The sequence below is a fragment of the Harpegnathos saltator genome, unplaced genomic scaffold (genome assembly GCF_003227715.2).
Source record: "Harpegnathos saltator strain DR-91 unplaced genomic scaffold, Hsal_v8.6 scaffold327, whole genome shotgun sequence".
In the NCBI taxonomy this organism is placed as follows: Eukaryota; Metazoa; Arthropoda; class Insecta; order Hymenoptera; family Formicidae; genus Harpegnathos; species Harpegnathos saltator.
This window is the reverse complement of record NW_020230125.1, coordinates 148,155-165,451: the sequence shown is the minus strand read 5'-3', so window position 1 is coordinate 165,451 and position 17,297 is coordinate 148,155. Positions and strand designations below refer to the sequence as shown.

The window sequence follows — 17,297 nt, the reverse complement described above, 5'->3', positions numbered from 1 at the left end:
GCGCGTCTTTTTCTGTGAAGGTATTGGATTTACAAGTTATTTCTTTTGCTGCCAGTTTATTGACTATATTAATCACCGTTGAAACGCATAGGTTTACTCATGCAGTGCCGGCGGGATATTTCATTCCCCGACCGCATCCTGTGGACGGACGACTCGACCTATACACCGACCGGCGTGTTTAATTCGCGGAATTTCCTATTGTGGCAGGAGGAAAATCCACACGCCGTTCGAGAAGGCGTGTTGCAGTACCACTGGAGTATTAATGTTTGGGCCGGAGTAATTGCGGACCGAGTGGTGAGTATCATTCGATTGAAGAAACTTCTTTCTCGCAATGATTTTCTAACATTTCATAATTTTCAGATCGGTCCGTACTTTTTGCCACCTCGGCTTAATGGCGAGATTTACGCCGATTTTATCAAAAATCAACTCCCAGGGCTACTCGAGGACGTCCCTCTACAGGCACGAGCGGAGTTGATCTTTCAATATGATGGAGCTCCTGCGCACTTTAGCCGGCAAATGCGAGATACATTAGATACGCGTTTCCCGGAAAGGTGGATAGGTCGAGGTGGTCCGATCACCTGGCCGCCGCGATCTCCTGACCTTAATGTGCTCGATTATTTCTTATGGGGTCACGTTAAGAATTTAATCGAACAGCGGCGTGATGGTACAGAACAAGAAGTACGTGAGGCAATTGTCACGGCCTTCAATACTATTACGCCGGAAATGACGCACCGAGCAACGTGCGATATTAAGGGGGAATATACAGTCAGAAATTTGAAAAAATGGTTTTTTTTTTATCTTTTTATATGAAAGTACAACATCTCAGGAATGTTGTGTCAAAATTTCAAGTTGATCCGAGCAAAACTGAGTGAGTTAGAGCGTCTAGAAGACCCGCCCGTCCGACCCATTGAAGCACGAACGGCACGTAGGGCGCAGGTATAAACACGTTTGTTTTCAAGACCGGTAGAACCGTTAGTCTCGCATCAGTCTTTGAACTGTACGCTTGTTGTGCGCCTGTGGAAAAGATTTTCGTGCCGTTTTCTACTATGGAAGATCGTAAACAGAACAGAAATACCCGGCAAAATAGTGCAGCTCGAAAAGACAGGTTTAAAAAACGGAGGCAGAGTTTTAATCCAAAAACGACCGAAACTGACCCATTAAGTTTCAGTACATCTGCAAAAAAAATAAAGTATCTCGAGGACATGCATGTGCCAACAGACAATACTGTAGAATACAGAATTCTGAATTTTTTTACAGTTTTTTCGGTCATTTCGAATATAGTAAAGTGCAAGATATGCAATGGTGATGTACAATTTCAAACGTGCAGTGATCGTGGCCTCGGATTCAAAATTACTGTAATGTGTAACACGTGTCCGCCCAATTACATATCCTCTTGCCCTTCTATCGGCCATACTTATGAAATAAATCGCAGATTTATTTACGTGATGAGAATTTTAGGACTAGGATTAGAAGGGTGTAAAAAGTTTTGCGGTTTAATGGACCTGCCACCATTTTTAAATCAAACAACTTACGATATTATGGTTAAAAATATGAAAGAGTGTGTGAATACCGTTGCTGAGAAAATTTTTTCAAATGCTGTAGAAGAAGAAAAAAAGAAACATGTAAGAAATACAATTTAGATTATACAAATGAACTAACTATATCGGGAGACGGAACGTGGCAAAAGCGTGGTTTTAATTCATTGTTTGGTGTAGCATCATTAATTGGCTATTATAGTAGTAAAATTATTGATGTATGCGTAAAAAGTATCTACTGTAAAATGTGTGAAGTTTGGAGTAAAAAATGAATGTCAAAGAGAATGAATACAAAGAATGGTACGAAACACATAAGGAAAATTGCTCCGCAAATCATACAGGTTCCTCTGGCAAAATGGAAGTGGATGCGGTAATAGAAATGTTTAACCGTTCTGAGGAAAAATACGGTGTAAAATATCGTTATTATATCGGAGACGGAGACTCGAAAACATTTACTGGACTATTACAAAAAGTTGATTATGGCAATGATTTTGAAATTTTCAAGAAAGAATGTGTTGGGCATGTCCAAAAAAGAATGGGAGCTCGCCTCCGTAATATCGTCAATAACACTGTCGTTGAAGTTGAAACGAAAAATAAGAAAAGAATAAAAAGAAAAGTTTTGGGAGGAAAAGGCAAATTAACCGGAAAAACGATAGACAAGCTCACGGTTTATTACGGACTAGCAATTCGACGTAATTGTGAGAATATTGAGGACATGAAAAAAGGTATTTGGGCCACATTTTACCACTACGCTTCTACAAATGAGAATCCTCAACACGATATGTGTCCAGTTGGCGAAGATTCTTGGTGTGAGTGGCAGCGTGCTGCAGCCATGGACAAGCTTCAATCGTTCGTGCACTCATATGACAATTTTAGTAATGACATATTGCAAGCAATTCGACCTGTTTACGAAGATTTGAGCTCGGATACCTTACTAAAAAGATGTATTGGCGGCTTCAACCAAAATAACAATGAGAGCTATAATCAGTTGATTTGGAAAATTACGCCAAAAATTGTTCCAAGTGGCTCTACAATAGTAGATATTGCTGCTAAAATTTCAGCGTGTGTTTTTAACGAAGGATCATCGAGTCATCTAGCTATTCTTTATTCAATGGGAGTGAAATTAGGACGTAATTCTGTCGATTATTGCCGAAAATTGGACGAAAAACGAATTAACGCCGCCGAGTACAGAGCGAAACTCGCTACGCGGGAGGCAAGAATCCTACAAAGGCAGAAAAATTCTGAACAATTGGACATTCTGGAAGGCGTCGAGGACTTATTTTATGGTCCTGGAATAGACGATTCTGTGTAAGTTGAAAAAAAATTGTTATGGAGGTTTTATTCATACTGAAAACTTCAAACGCGTTTTTCTCAAAACCACATTTTCAAAGTTGGTGGACACGATATCTCAAAATCTAATGCACCGATCATTTTCAAATTGTGCACACTTATTTTATACATGTTAAGCTTCCGGGTGAACGAAGGATTTTTGTTTTCAATAATTAGAACTCTTTTTATAAACATAATACGGTCAATTTTTTAAGCGAAAATCGTGACCTTAACTTCAAAGTACTCTAAAAAATTCAAAATTCAAATTTTTTTAAAATCCTTCGTTCACCCGGAAGACAAAGTCCTATACAAACGAAATCTTTTTGCTTTTTTTGTTTCAGATAATCCTGCCCAAGATATGATGTCCACGAGAATGCATCTTTTTTTTTACGATTCGCATTTACGTCATCGCTAAAACTTATATTACTATTATTATTGGCTAAAAAAATTACAAAATGTTCTTCAAACATAGCTTAACATTATAGAAAAGTTTTTGAATAAATAAGTATAGTCATTTAGTTTAAAAAAATTCTTGAAAAACCTCCTTTTTTCGCGCCTCTGACTGTATATTCCCCCTTAAACGAAGAGCCAAATTTTGTATGCGAGAAGAAGGACGGCACTTCGAGCAGTTTTTACATTGATGCATTAATGTACAGTGGATTAGGCCTCCTGGGGATACCACTATAAAAAAAACGCGCAATGCTATCTACCGCTAGGTAGTGTGGAAAGGATAGCACCGATAATCATCTCCGCGAGGAGAACGCGTGACGAAAACGCGCATTTATAGGGTGGCCGGGTTATAAGTTGCCTACCCGAAGTGTGAAAGTAGATTGGGTTAAGATAAACATATCAGGTATGTCGGTAATTACTTTCCGGTTTTTGTAACAGATGTCACTAGCCATAAGTATGCAATGTTATGATTTGATACATATGTCATTTTATTCTACTGACATTAACCTCAAAACTACACAAGTTACGTTCCGCCAAAATAACAGCGTTATTGATTAATAATTTTTCTAAAATGTCGAGTGCCTGAAAATGTTTTGTGCCTGAAAACGTGCATTTGCGGCACGCATTACTTTTCTTGTTTAATCAAAAGAAAAAAGCCGCTGAAAGTCATCGTTTGCTGGTAGAGACTTACGGTGAGCAAGCTTCAACCATAAGAACATGTGAAACGTGGTTTCGACAATTCAAATGTGGTGATTTCAACGTTCAAGACAAAAAACGTCCTGGTAGGCCGAAAACGTTTGAAGATGCAGAATTGAAGGAGTTATTGGATGAAGACCCAACACAAACTCAAAAACAATTGGCAGAAAAGTTGAATGTGAGCCGAGTAGCAATTTGTGAACGATTACAAGCGATGGGAAAGATCCAAAAAATGGGAAGATGGGTGCCACATGAATTGAATGACAGGCAATTGGAAAATCGAAAAATCGTCAGTGAAATGCTGCTTCAAAGGTATGAAAGGAAGTCATTTCTGCATCGAATAGTAACAGGTGATGAGAAATGGATTTATTTCGAAAAGCTTAAGCGAAAAAAATCATGGTTATCACCTGGCGAAGGCGGCCCATCGACTGCAAGGCCAAATCGCTTTGGTCGCAAGACCATGCTCTGTGTCTGGTGGGACCAGGTTGGTGTCGTATATTATGAACTGTTGAAACCTGGAGGAACAGTTAATACTGATCGCTACCAACAACAAATGATCAATTTGAACTGTGCATTGATCGAAAAACGTCCAGAATACGTTCAAAGACATGATAAGGTGATTTTGCAGCATGACAACGCGCCGTCTCATACAGCAAAACCAATCAAAGAAGTGTTGAAATCACTTGGATGAGAAGTTTTATCGCACCCGCCGTACTCTCCAGACCTGGCTCCATCCGACTACCACCTTTTCGCATCGATGGGGCACGCGCTTGCAGAACAGTACTTCGCCGATTTAGAAGAAGTTAAAAAATGGCTCGATGAATGGTTTAGCTCAAAGGAGAAACAGTTCTTTTGGAATGGCATCCATAAATTGCCTGAGAGATGGACAAAATGTATAGAATTAAATGGCCAATACTTTGAATAAATATATTTTAACTATCCATTGTAAATAACGTGTTTTCTTTAGCGAAAAAACCGGAAAGGAATTACCGACACACCTAGTATGTGGTGCGTATGCGTGAAAATAATTACGTTATCAATATCATATTAGATATAATTATGCAATCACATATGATTTCATAAATGCGGCGTTTTTCACGTGTCATAGATTCGATGGAAACGCCGCGTTAATAAACATGATTGATTTTGCAATTCATGTATCACTTCCGTCGTAGTACTTACGTCAACCACCACAAAAATAGACACACAAACTTATCATACATAAAATCTAACTTTCATAGAGCGTATACGTATATCTTTTTATAAAAACAAAGCATAGAAATATTGTTGTGTATAAATTTAAGATTGTTATTAATAACGTTGTTATATATTGAAATGTTTTATGATTACATATTCTCCGTATTGGTATTAATCGCCTATTATTCGAAGAGGACGTGTTGCGTATATTATGGAGTAAGATAGGCGCTGTGCATGCGTGTTACGGATACACACGGATATTTCTATCTATTTTTCGAAAAGTCCATATCTCGGAAAATAACATTATTATATATGGTTGGATTCAGAATTCAATGCTCTTTAATTTTTGTTCTTACCAAATTTTTGAAATTTGCGAAAATAATGAGTGGAGGGGGAAGCAAGGAGGGTAAATTTGATATTTTGAAAAATTTGAATTGACAGCTGCAAAGAACATCAAATACTGTAAAACTCTTACATTTACTATGTTTTTATATCTCTCATATTTTAGAAGATATTTAATAAAAACGAAAAAATCCGTTTTTTTCAAGTGGTGATTTCAACCCCTAAACCTCGAGATAAGCACATATAAAAAAATACGTGTCTAATATTTTTTGATCCTCTACAACATATCCAATGCCCATTCAAGTCGGTGAGGGACGCCCCCGACCGTTCCCTTGTTAGAGAATTTTCAAGTTCCATAATCTCGTGACGGTCTCTTATATTCTCTCATATCTCCCTTTTTTCATTTCTGGTTCTTTCTCATTACAATTGTTTTCCATCAAGTATCTAGCTCGTAGTATTGCAGTGTCGATTATTCGTGATTTTAACCAATTTCTCGATTTTCTTAATTAACTCGTAAAAGAAAACCAATTTCTGGATTTTCTTAATTAACTCGTAAAAGAAAAGGGAGTCGCAACTTTCAGAAGCCGGGAATGCGATTATCGCGAGCATTCAACGTTCCACCATCTCAGCTGGGAAGAACGCGGGCACGTACGAGAGTTCCTTTTCCCGTTCCGTCGGACGCCTAAACACTGACGTTTCAGCTATCCGATCAAAGTAAGGGCAAGAGCACAGGCTTTTGCATAACACATAATACATAACGCATGAGAGAATAAACTAGTTAGTTTTCTTCATTTCCCTCCTCAGGACAGAAATGAAGAACTCTGATTTTTTTATGGCTCTGAGCCTTTCGATACACAAGTGTATAATCAATATTTACCTTCTTCTACATATTGTCCGATGTGTTTCACAAATTGTGTATAAGGGCCAGAGCACAGACTTCTGCATAACGCATAATACACAACGCATAAGAGAATCAACCAATCAGAGTTCTTCATTTCTGTCCTGAGGAAAGAAATGAAGAAAACTTATTGATTTATTCTCTTATGCGTTATGAATTATGTGTTATGCAAAAGCCTGTGTTCTTGCCCTTAGTCTCCGCTCAGAAACGCTTTTCTCATAGTCATATCCACGTTATCAAATAAATTCTTTTGAATCTAATATCTTATATTTCTGTTTATTTAATGTTCCATCAAGGTTAAAATCGCGTGCTAACCTTACCGTCAGCGGCTCCCTTACGGCGCGGGCGAGTGAACCACTCGCGATCATAACAAATTTCTTTTCTTTTCTTTTCCTCAAGTGATACGCCCGGCATATTATATTCTGTCTAGTTACGCCCCCAACAAATCCAAAAAATTCCATACGGGACGTAACAATATATATATATATATTGTTACGTCTCAGCTCCTATTTTTTTTCTTTTTCCTTATTTCTTTTTTTATCCTTATCGAACGGTACATCTTGCAATCTAAACTTCCGGTTCTCCCCTCCCTCGTTCAATATGGACTAGGATTATATTATGTTAACATTCGTAACGGCGACCTGTAATTGTGAAAAGCATTTTGTTTTAAGTTAATGCGTTAGCTTTAATACTTTAATAGCTTTAATAGCTTAAGCTTTAATAGCTTTTACTATTCTTTTGTGTATGGAAAACCTTGTGTTAAATTTTCGACACCGGCGTGTGTTAATTTGATATATCGATTTTGGGTGACACATTTTATGTGCTAAACTTAACATATGAATTGTGTTACTCTTTTCTGGTTTCTTTCTTTTTGGCACTTCTGTTTTATGTTAATTTGACACGCCGTTTTCTACAGCGCGCGTATGCTTTATCATTGCTTACGTAGTCTCAAGAATAACAGCCCGGTTGCGCGAGGGCTTGGCTATTATTTCTTACTATTATTCCAAATTACTTTTATCATAGCGGACAGACAATGCAGCTTCCCCATCTCTTGCTTCTTAACAATAAAAATAAGCACTAAGTGTGGGAAAGTTATGTTATAACCGTTAACAACTTTTCTAATCGTTATCTTTATAACTCTGCAGTATAAGCATTGTAATTCTACGAATCTCATAACTATTTTGCGTCAGCAACACGGCCTAGCTTAGTTCTCAGGGATCTCGGATGGAAGACAAAGCATATCGCATCGTAATTCTCCATCTTGTTTCTTTCATCCGACATCTCGCTAAACCTTACGTATTATCCGGTTATTAGATCAAAGCGTTAGAAATGTAGTGTAAGGAAGTAAAAACCTATCACTATAAAATTGTGCTACCCCCGTTTGCCGCTCTCTGTTGAATTATTAAACTTGTTGCGCCGAATTCGCCAGGAACGCTTCCTTGGCCTATCATTGTAAAGCGTCGTACCTAAATTCGCGATTGCCGCATTATTGTCCACCCGCGGTTGACTATAAAATTGTAAACGTTTTCATTCTAAGATAACCGAACTGTTTAGGCGACACTTTGGCGGGGTTCGTATCATTGTGCATCCGGAGATCGAGTAACTCGCGCCTTGCTCCGACACAAAGAAGAAGGACTCCTCGGCCCATCGGCGAACCGCCCGCTTCTTCACTCTCGTTGAGGCTGTCACACGTTTCGGACGCGTGCTCACAAGTCTCTCCTTAACTATTGTACTTAGAGAATCTTCAAGTTCCATCATCTCGTGACGGTCTCTCATATTCTCGTATATCTCCTTTTTTTTCTTTCTGGTTCTTTCTCATTACAATTATTGCAACCAAGTGTATTCGTGACTTCAACCAATTTCACGATCTTCTTAATTAATTCGTACAAGAAAAGACAGACGCGACTTTTGGAAGCCGGGAGTGCGATATCGCGAGCGTTCGACGTTCCGTCATCTCAGCTGGGAGGAACGCGGGCACGTACGAGGGATCCTTCTCCCGTTCCGTCGGACGCCTAAACAGTGACGTTCCAGCCATCCGATCACAGTAAGCTTTTCGATATCCAAGTTAATAAACAATATTTGTCTTCCTCTATATCGTTCGATGTGTTTCGCAAACCGTGTATTGTTCTCCGTACAGGGGCGCTTTCCTCATAGTCATATCCACGTTATCAAATAAATTCTGTTGAATCCAATAAAATTCCACGGGACGTAACAATATATATATAGGGTGTCCCATTTTAAGGGATCCACTCAAATATCTCAGAAGCGCTGCGTTAAATCGAAAAATGTTTCAGACAAAAGTTATATGGTTTCAAGGAGTACATAAAAGAACTATATCAGTTTGTTTACAAATGGCGCCACTTTCGAGATATTCACTGATTATTACTTTTTTTAAATGAAAGTTCCAATTTTTTATTATATTATCTTTTTCTACTAGTTAGTTTGAACAACTTTTATCTGAAATATTTTTTTATTTGCCTATTATTTTTTGGGATATTTAAGAAAAATTTTATAATTTTTTCAATACTTACGATATCTCGCTAACTTTGTCTACTATTTGTCGGAAGGAAAAACAGTAGTAGACTTTTTTACTCTATTTGGTCTTAAAAATATATTATTATAATAGTGTCCTAACTTTTATTAATTTATCGATCTTTGGAAATTTGAAAATCATCAAATTAACAAAAGTCAGGGCACTATTGTAATAATATATTCTTAAGACCAAATACAGTAGAAAAGTCTAGCACTATTTTTTCTTCTGACAAATATTTAGCGAGATACTGTAAGTTAAAAATTGCAAAAGTTACCAAGTTTCTCTTAAATATCTAAAAAAATATTAGGCAAATAAAAAATGTTAACTAGTACAAAAGTCAAATTAACTAGTACAAAAAGATGACATAATAAAAAATTGGGGCTTTTACTTAAGAAAAGTAATGATCAGTGAATATCTCGAAAGTAGCGCCATCTGTAAACAAACTGATATAGCTGTTTTATGTACCCCTTGAAACCATATAACTTTTGTCTGAAACATTTTTCGATTTAACGCAGTGTTTCTGAGATATTTGAGTAGATCCTTTAAAGTAGGATACCCTGTATATATAAGATCAGCCGACCGTACTCCTCCGGATTTTTATCTGTGGGGATTTTTGAAAGACGCAATATTCCGTCAATCGTCAACGACACAGCAAGATATAATGGATCGCATCAGAAATGCGTGCCGAGCGATTCCAACAAACATTCTTCTGAAACTCGTCGAAAGTTTCGAAAAGCGAGTTCGACGTGCCGAGCTGTTGATGGCGGCGTTTTCGAACATCTATGATGAATAAGCTCACTTTCACACACACACACACATACACACAAAATTGGCCCTTTATAAGGTTACTATGATGCATAAATCCGACCGAGCAACCTCCCCGCGATGAAACTTCAGAATTGGACATCCTGTATTTATATATAAACGCATGCGTGTATAACTATTGTAAAAGTGCGTTATATGAGTATTGTCATAAAATATATTAAAAGAAATTTAATTATAATTAAAACAGTTACAGTTTAAAACAGTAGTAACATAAATTAATTCTCTTCAGGTTATATGTACAACTTTTAGTTGGAACTGTCTCTACTACATACATATATATAGATAAGTAACTCGTTTCAATGAACTCATTATTATATGGTACATATTAATATATGGTAATTGTAGCAAGCTGCATCAGCTGTATTCCTTTTCGAATTTATTATTTTCTCTAATTCATTTTTATTCTGTTACTGTTTCATACATGTAATAAGTGAACAAAAGTATCTAATAGAATACGACATAAAAGAAAATTTATAAAATAACAAGTGTTAGTCAGTAGTTAATTTTTAGAAATTTTCAACAATAAACTTGTAATATTCCACTAAAATATGCATCAATATTAAATTTTTACAATTTTTCAAACTTCTATTTATATATTGCACAAATGCATAAAGTTTCCATGGATTTCATAAGAGAAAAATGGGCTAATTTAAAAACTGTTTATTCATTCTACCAAGTAATCATCACTGTTTTTTATTATCTTTAATATATTATCCATCTATTTATCTGTAAATGCTATCAAAAACTAAATCAATCATGACATCTTTAAGAAGCTCATTAAATTTTGCATCCGATATAAATAAATGAAATTACAATAAATTTGTAGAATTTTATCATGATCTATCGAAATGCTTGTAAAATACAAGTTTATAATTAAATACTTCGAAAATAATACAATATAATAGAAATTGTTGAAGTTTGTTCTGTATCATTAATTCAATTAATTATTTTATCACGTGTATATTTGTAATTCATTTTTTATTTGATAAACTACTGATATCTTCCTAAACATCATATAAGTTTGATTGATATTTTCTTACGATAATATTAGGTTGGGGAAAAAGAAATCCATTATTTTTCCGCTAGATGGCTTTAGTGGTATATATCACGTGATGTATTAATTGCATAGGTTAATATTTATACTCGTTGGAAAAGTGACATTGCGTACTAAAAAAAATTCTTTAACGGTTTTGTGATTTGTCGATTAAGTTGTGAGTTATAGCACGTAAAAGATGTACGTCAACAAAGAGAAAATTCGGTATATTTTACAATTTTGCTTCGATAAAGACGAAAATGCAAGCCAGGCGGCTGAAATTATGAATGGTGTTTATGGTTATCCCGATACTGTCACAGCCAATCACGCGTAATTTTGATTTTGTCGATTCCGTTCCGGTAATTTTGATGTTAAAGATACATCTCGCACAGGTAGGCCCGTCGTCAAAAATGTCAATAAAATTATGGAAATGATCGAAGTAGACTGGCATGTTAGCGGTCGTAGTATCGCCCAGGAGCTGAAGATCAACCACAAAACAGTTTTAAACCGTTTGCATAAAGCTGAATTAAAAATAAAGCTCGATATTTGAGTGCCACACGAATTGACGCAAAAAAACATAATGGACCGAATTTCAATCTGCGAAGCCTTGACCAAACAGAACGAAATCGAGCCATTTCTGAAACAGATGGTGACTGGGGATGAGAAATGGATTACATATGACAATATTGTGCGAAAACGATCATGGTCAAAGCGCAGTGAAACGGCTCAAACGGTGGCTAAACCAGGATTAACGGTCAGGAAGGTTTTGCTGAGTGTTTGGTGGGACTATAAAGGAATCATCCACCATGAGCTGCTTTCATATAGCCAAACACTAAATTCAGAATCTATTGTCAACAATTGGACCGTTTGAAGCTAGCGATCTTTCAAAAGCGGCCGGAATTGGTCAATAGGAGAGGAATTGTTTTTCATCAGGACAATGCCAGGCCACATACGTCTATAGTGACTCGTCAGAAACTCCGGGAGCTTGGTTGGGAAGTTTCGATGCATCGACCTTCTAGTCAGGACCTGGCACTAAGCGATTATCATCTGTTTTTATCATTGCAAAACTTCCTTGATGGTAAGAAATTGACCTCAAGAGAAGACTGTGAAAATCGCTTAGTCGAGTTTTTTGCAAATAAGGACCAGGGCTTCTATGAAAGAGGGATCATGAAATTACTTTTAAAATAGCGACAAATTGTAAAACAAAACGGTGTTTATTTGACCAAAATCGAACAATCCTAACTATGTTAAATAAAGCCTTGAAATAAACGAAAAAATAATGGCTTTCTTTTTCCCCAACCTAATATTATCATTATCGTAAGAAGTTATTAATATATTATACAAGCTATATGTATCATAAATCATATTTATAAAAATTTAGCCCTTCCTCCTTCAAAAATTTGTCAAACTACTTTCATGTTTATTAAATATTATATCTTATGAACCCTTTCACTGCGGCGCGATCTCGAAATAATCCTTCAATAGGGATGGCGCGTTATTCGCACGTCAGTCGCTGCGCTGCACAGACCAGTAACTAGTGACCAAAACAGTACCCGGAGATTTGATACCATTCTTAGGATTTAAAAAATAATAAGTTAAAGTTTAATAAAAATTAAAAGTATATCTTGTCTCCGTAAAAACTGTTCGAATTGATATTGTTCATTGCGTGTATATTCACCAACGAACACGTGTCACGCCGATCACGTTTCGCACCTTATAACTTGCAATATTATAACAAATATGATAACAATTGACTGAACAATACTTCGAAACAATTGCCGATACTTTAGTTGCTATGTTACATAGGACGATAAATTCCATGTTGAATCAATCGGTGAAACAGGGAAGGTGTTATAGTACGAAAATGCAGAGAGCGTATATTTACACCTTTCGTATATATTGATGGACTTGTGAGGGTGTACATATACGCCTTTCGTATATATTGAAAGACTTGTGAGAGCGTATATATACGCCTTTCGTAGTCAAAGGGTTAACAACATCTACTTATCTTGCATTTTGTTTGATTAATGTACAAAATGTATAAAAAATTCATACATCCGTAAATTCATATAAGATTTATGTCTACTACATTTGGCATAATCACAAGGGAATTACTTGATGTGTGCAAAAACTTGACTGTCGAAATAAGTCGGACAGGGATGACAAGGAGAGTCGTAAGAGTTGAAATGTGACTGTTCATGCGATGAGAGAGGAAGAGGATATAGCGCAAATACGATATAAAGGGGCAAGTTTTTCGTCGTGCAAAATCTCGTAACGTAGTAACGTAATGTAGATGATTGCCTCGTTGTTATCAACTCTTTTAGAAGTCGCACGGGGCCAAATCTGGAGAATACGGTGGATGGGGCAGCAGTTCGTAGCCCAATTCGACCAATTTGACCGTGGCGAGGGCGGAGGTGTGAGCCGGTGCGTTGTCATGGTGGAAGAGGACTTTTTTCTTCGCCAAATGGGGCCGTTTTTTCTGCAATTCGGCGTCGAATCGGCCCAATAATTCGGCATAGTACAGCCCTGTGACCGTTTTGCCCTTCTCCAGGTAGTCGATGTAGATCACACCTTGTGAATCCCAGAAAACGGTGGCCATCACCTTTCCGGCCGATAGGACAGTCTTCGCCTTCTTCGGAGCACGTTCGCCGGGTGAAGTCCACTGTTTCGACTGTTTCTTGGTCTCTGGTGTGTACCAGTGGATCCATGTTTCGTCGACGGTCACGAAACGGCGCAGAAACTCCTTCGGATTGCGCTTAAACAGCGTCAAACACTGCTCTGAAGTGGTCTCACGGTTGCGCTTGTTGTCCGGAGTGAGCAAACGCGGCACCCATCGCGCCGACAGCTTTCTCATGCCCAAAATTTCATGCAGGATATGACCCACGCGGTCTTTTGAGATGCCTACTGTCTCAGCTATCTCGCGCACCTTCAATCGGCGGTCTGCTAATACGAGATCGTGGATTTTTGTCATGTTATCCTCCGTGGTAGCCGTTTTCGGGGCACCTGGGCGTGGCTCATCAAAAACCGACGTGCGACTACGTTGAAACTCGTTAAATCAATTTTTGACGGTCGCCATCGAAGGAGAAGAGTCACCGTACACAACATCCAAGCTCTCTTTGATTTCGCTGCGCGATTTCCCTTCCAAAAACAAGAATCGAATCACCGACCGATATTGCTCTTTTTCCATTTTTCTAAAATCCGTGGACACGCCCGCTTCCACACGCGGTCAAGACAAAACTACGAGTCAGATTCGGCTGAAATTTCGACAGTAGCCGTCTACGAGAATGTACTACACGATAGTAAATTTCTCTTGCGATAGTGGCGCCATCGGGCGGTGAGGCTAAGTACTTATCGGACCGCCCTCGTACATCTATTGAAACGTTTACACAATTACAAATTTCATATAAGTTCTTCTCAAAATTCAAACAAAATTGTGAAAACGTTTAAAATTTATAATAATCCGTTGGCTTTTCTTTCATATAATCAGCTTTATACCATGCGTAAATTCTTAAAACTCTGAAACGAGATGATGATATTTGATTCCAAATAAAGTCATTCAGTTTGAGGACACAATATAAATATATACATCAAAATTCAACTCATCCGCAATAATGGTATCTCCAATATTCCGTAAATAATTTTTGAACGGTCTAAACAAATAAACGTTCAAAGCTTGATATAATGCAATACATTTTGGAAGGATTTAATAAATTAATGCTGGAATTTTATCTGTTGGAGTGCCATATAGAATATGATGTTTTTATTATTATAAGTTGACCACGAATCAACCAATAGTATTGATTTAGTATCAGGAGGTAAATTAAAATAATAACAATTTTTTAAAAATGTTACGAACTCTAATTTTCTCATTTTTCCAGATTTTGTCCCAGTGAAATATAAAACTTTAGGATGATATAAGCTGTTTGAAACTTTCTCACTCAATGCCAATTAGGTTCTTGCAAAACAAGGAAGACTGGTTTTAAAATATCACCATTTTTATTGATGGTCCGCATAACAGCATAAGAATGGGTCATTGAATGTAAAGACTGCAATATAGCTTGAACATATCTTTCACCTTGAAAAGTTAGTGATCTTCCTGAATAAATTTCTTTTTCAATCCCAGTTTCATCAGCATTAAAAATGAAAGTATTAGAAACATCATTAGTTGATATCGATTCCTCAATAGTAGTGTGGGATAAGATATAAATGCGAATTGTAGGATCGATAATATTTTATGCAGGAAAACAAAAGAATACTTTAATGCAACAAGACAAAAAGAATACAAATACAGGGTTTTTCAATTGGTGCGGGTCGATGTTGGCAGCCTGTGGTGGCCATGTTGTTTTAGCGGCGTCTGTCTAACCTGTTGTTTATTATTCAGTCACTGATGCCAAATTACCATGACAAGTTACACGATTGAGCAGCACGTCCAAATGATAAAACTTTATTATCAAAATGAGTGTTCGTTAGTGCAAACGTTGCGCGCGTTGCGCCCATTTTACGGCAGACGCGGTGGCCCCCCAAAATCGACTCTCCGACGTTTGGTGGCCAAATTCGAGACGACCGGTTCGGTAAACGATCTGCCAACACCCGTACGTCGAAGGAACGCCAGATCCGCCGAGAACATCACCGCTGTAAGTGAAAGTGTGCAGGAGAACCAGAGGCAGTCAATTCCTCGCCGTGCACAAGAACTCGGCCTTTCGCAGACTTCAACTTGGCGAATTTTGCGTCGGGACTTGGGTTGCACCCGTACAAGATCCAACTGGCACAGGAGCTCAAAGTTAATGACCATAGACAACGCCGTTTGTTCGCTGACTGGGCTTCGGAACATTTGGAAGAGGACCCCAATTTTGGCCGAAAAATCATCTTTAGCGACGAGGCGCATTTTTGGATGAATGGCTATGTTAACAAGCATATATGGCACGACGCCAACCCACACGAGGTTCAACAGGTAGCAATGCATCCACAAAAAGTTACTGTTTGGTGCGGATTTTGGGCCGGCGGCGTCATTGGTCCGTACTTTTTCGAAAACGACGTTGGTGAGGCCATCATCGTCAATGGCGAGCGCTACAGAACGATGATAACCAATATCTTTTGGCCCAAATTGAACGATATGGACGTGGACGACATGTAGTTCCAGCAGGACGGCGCTACGTGCCACACAGCGGACGCCACGATGGACATTCTGCATGAACGATTTGAGGGTATGGTTATCTCTCGCAGAGGTGACGTGAATTGGCCACCAAGATCGTGCGATTTGACCCCGCTAGACTTTTCCTTGTGGGGTTTTCTGAAGTCGCAGGTCTATGCCAATAAGCCGCAATCGACCGATGCCCTTAAAGTCAACATAACCCAGGCTATCGCTCAAATTCAGCCGGATCTATGCGGCAGAATCATTGAAAATTGGACCACTCGGATCCGTGCCACCGTGAGAAGCTGCGGCGGACATTTGAACGATGTTATATTCCACACAATGGTATACATGGACCTTTGAAATAAAAAAATAATTTCGTTAATACCTCACACACAGCTTGTTTTATTCCATTGCAACATCGACCCGCCCTTATTGAAAAACCCTTTATAATATATAAGTGAATATTATAATCCGTAACCTTTGAATCTGCATCTGCTTCTGTATAATCAATTGCAGTAGTAAACATTACATTTGTTGTATTATTATCTAAAAATAAATACAATTCATTAATTATATTATAAAGATTCAATTTGTTTTATGTATGTATGTATTCTTTATTGCCTCCCCTTGGGGTTACAATTCTTAATCTTTACATTTCCTCTATCTTATCTCTTACATTCTAATTTCTTAAATCTTATCGCTTACATTCTAATCGCTTAAGAGAGAGAGAGAGAGAGAGAGAGAGAGCTCCGCACACACACACCTCACTCTTCTCCATTTTCTCCCCCTCTCTCACTCTCCACTCTTTTCCTCTCATTCCATGACCTCCGTTTCCGGTGCTTCTTCTATCTCCCTCCCTCTCCGCCTCCCTCCCCCTTCCTTCCCCCCTCCTCCTCCTTACTCTCCTTTCCACCATTTTTCCACTTCCTTCATCCACTTCTCCCCTTTTCTCTCCTCTCCTAGTACCTCCCTCTCCATCTCCTGCCATCCCCTTTCTTCCCCCCATCCTATGTACTCCCCCCATATATGCTTCCATGTTTCTTCCTTTCTCCCACACATCCTGCATCTCCTCTTTTCCTCCTCCCAATACCTTCCTCCTCTTAGCTCACATCCTAGCCTAAATCTTGCTATCCTCCTCCATCTTTTCTCTCCCCACACCGTTTTCAGATATCCCGGTACTCCCCTCCCTTTCACTCTTCCGTATCCCTCATTGTGTCTTGATTCTCTTATCCTTTCCCATCTCTCCTCCTCCTGCTTTCTCCTTTCTCTACTCTTTATTTGCTCTCCCCTTATCCCCTTTCCCTTTTCCCTCCTTTCCTCTATCT

General features: G+C 38.2%; 1 protein-coding gene across 1 annotated transcript; it reads left to right on the top strand.

The window, feature by feature from the left end:
• The first annotated feature begins 11,268 nt into the window (after positions 1 to 11,268).
• LOC112588871 (histone-lysine N-methyltransferase SETMAR-like) lies at positions 11,269 to 12,026 on the top strand. Its single transcript, XM_025300063.1, has 3 exons — positions 11,269 to 11,347; positions 11,444 to 11,601; positions 11,712 to 12,026. Exons 1-3 carry the CDS (start codon positions 11,269 to 11,271, stop codon positions 12,024 to 12,026), a joined length of 552 nt encoding a protein of 183 aa, XP_025155848.1.
• Positions 12,027 to 17,297: the final 5,271 nt, after the last annotated feature.

What these genes read in the sequence shown, in the direction of transcription:
- LOC112588871 (XM_025300063.1), top strand. Translation starts at nt 11,269, where the DNA reads ATGATCGAAGTAGACTGGCATGTTAGCGGTCGTAGTATCGCCCAGGAG. An exon ending in CCACAAAACAGTTTTAAACC is followed by an intron (nt 11,348 to 11,443) that starts GTTTGCATAAAG and finishes CAATCTGCGAAG; the next exon opens with CCTTGACCAAACAGAACGAA. An exon ending in CAGGATTAACGGTCAGGAAG is followed by an intron (nt 11,602 to 11,711) that starts GTTTTGCTGAGT and finishes GACCGTTTGAAG; the next exon opens with CTAGCGATCTTTCAAAAGCG.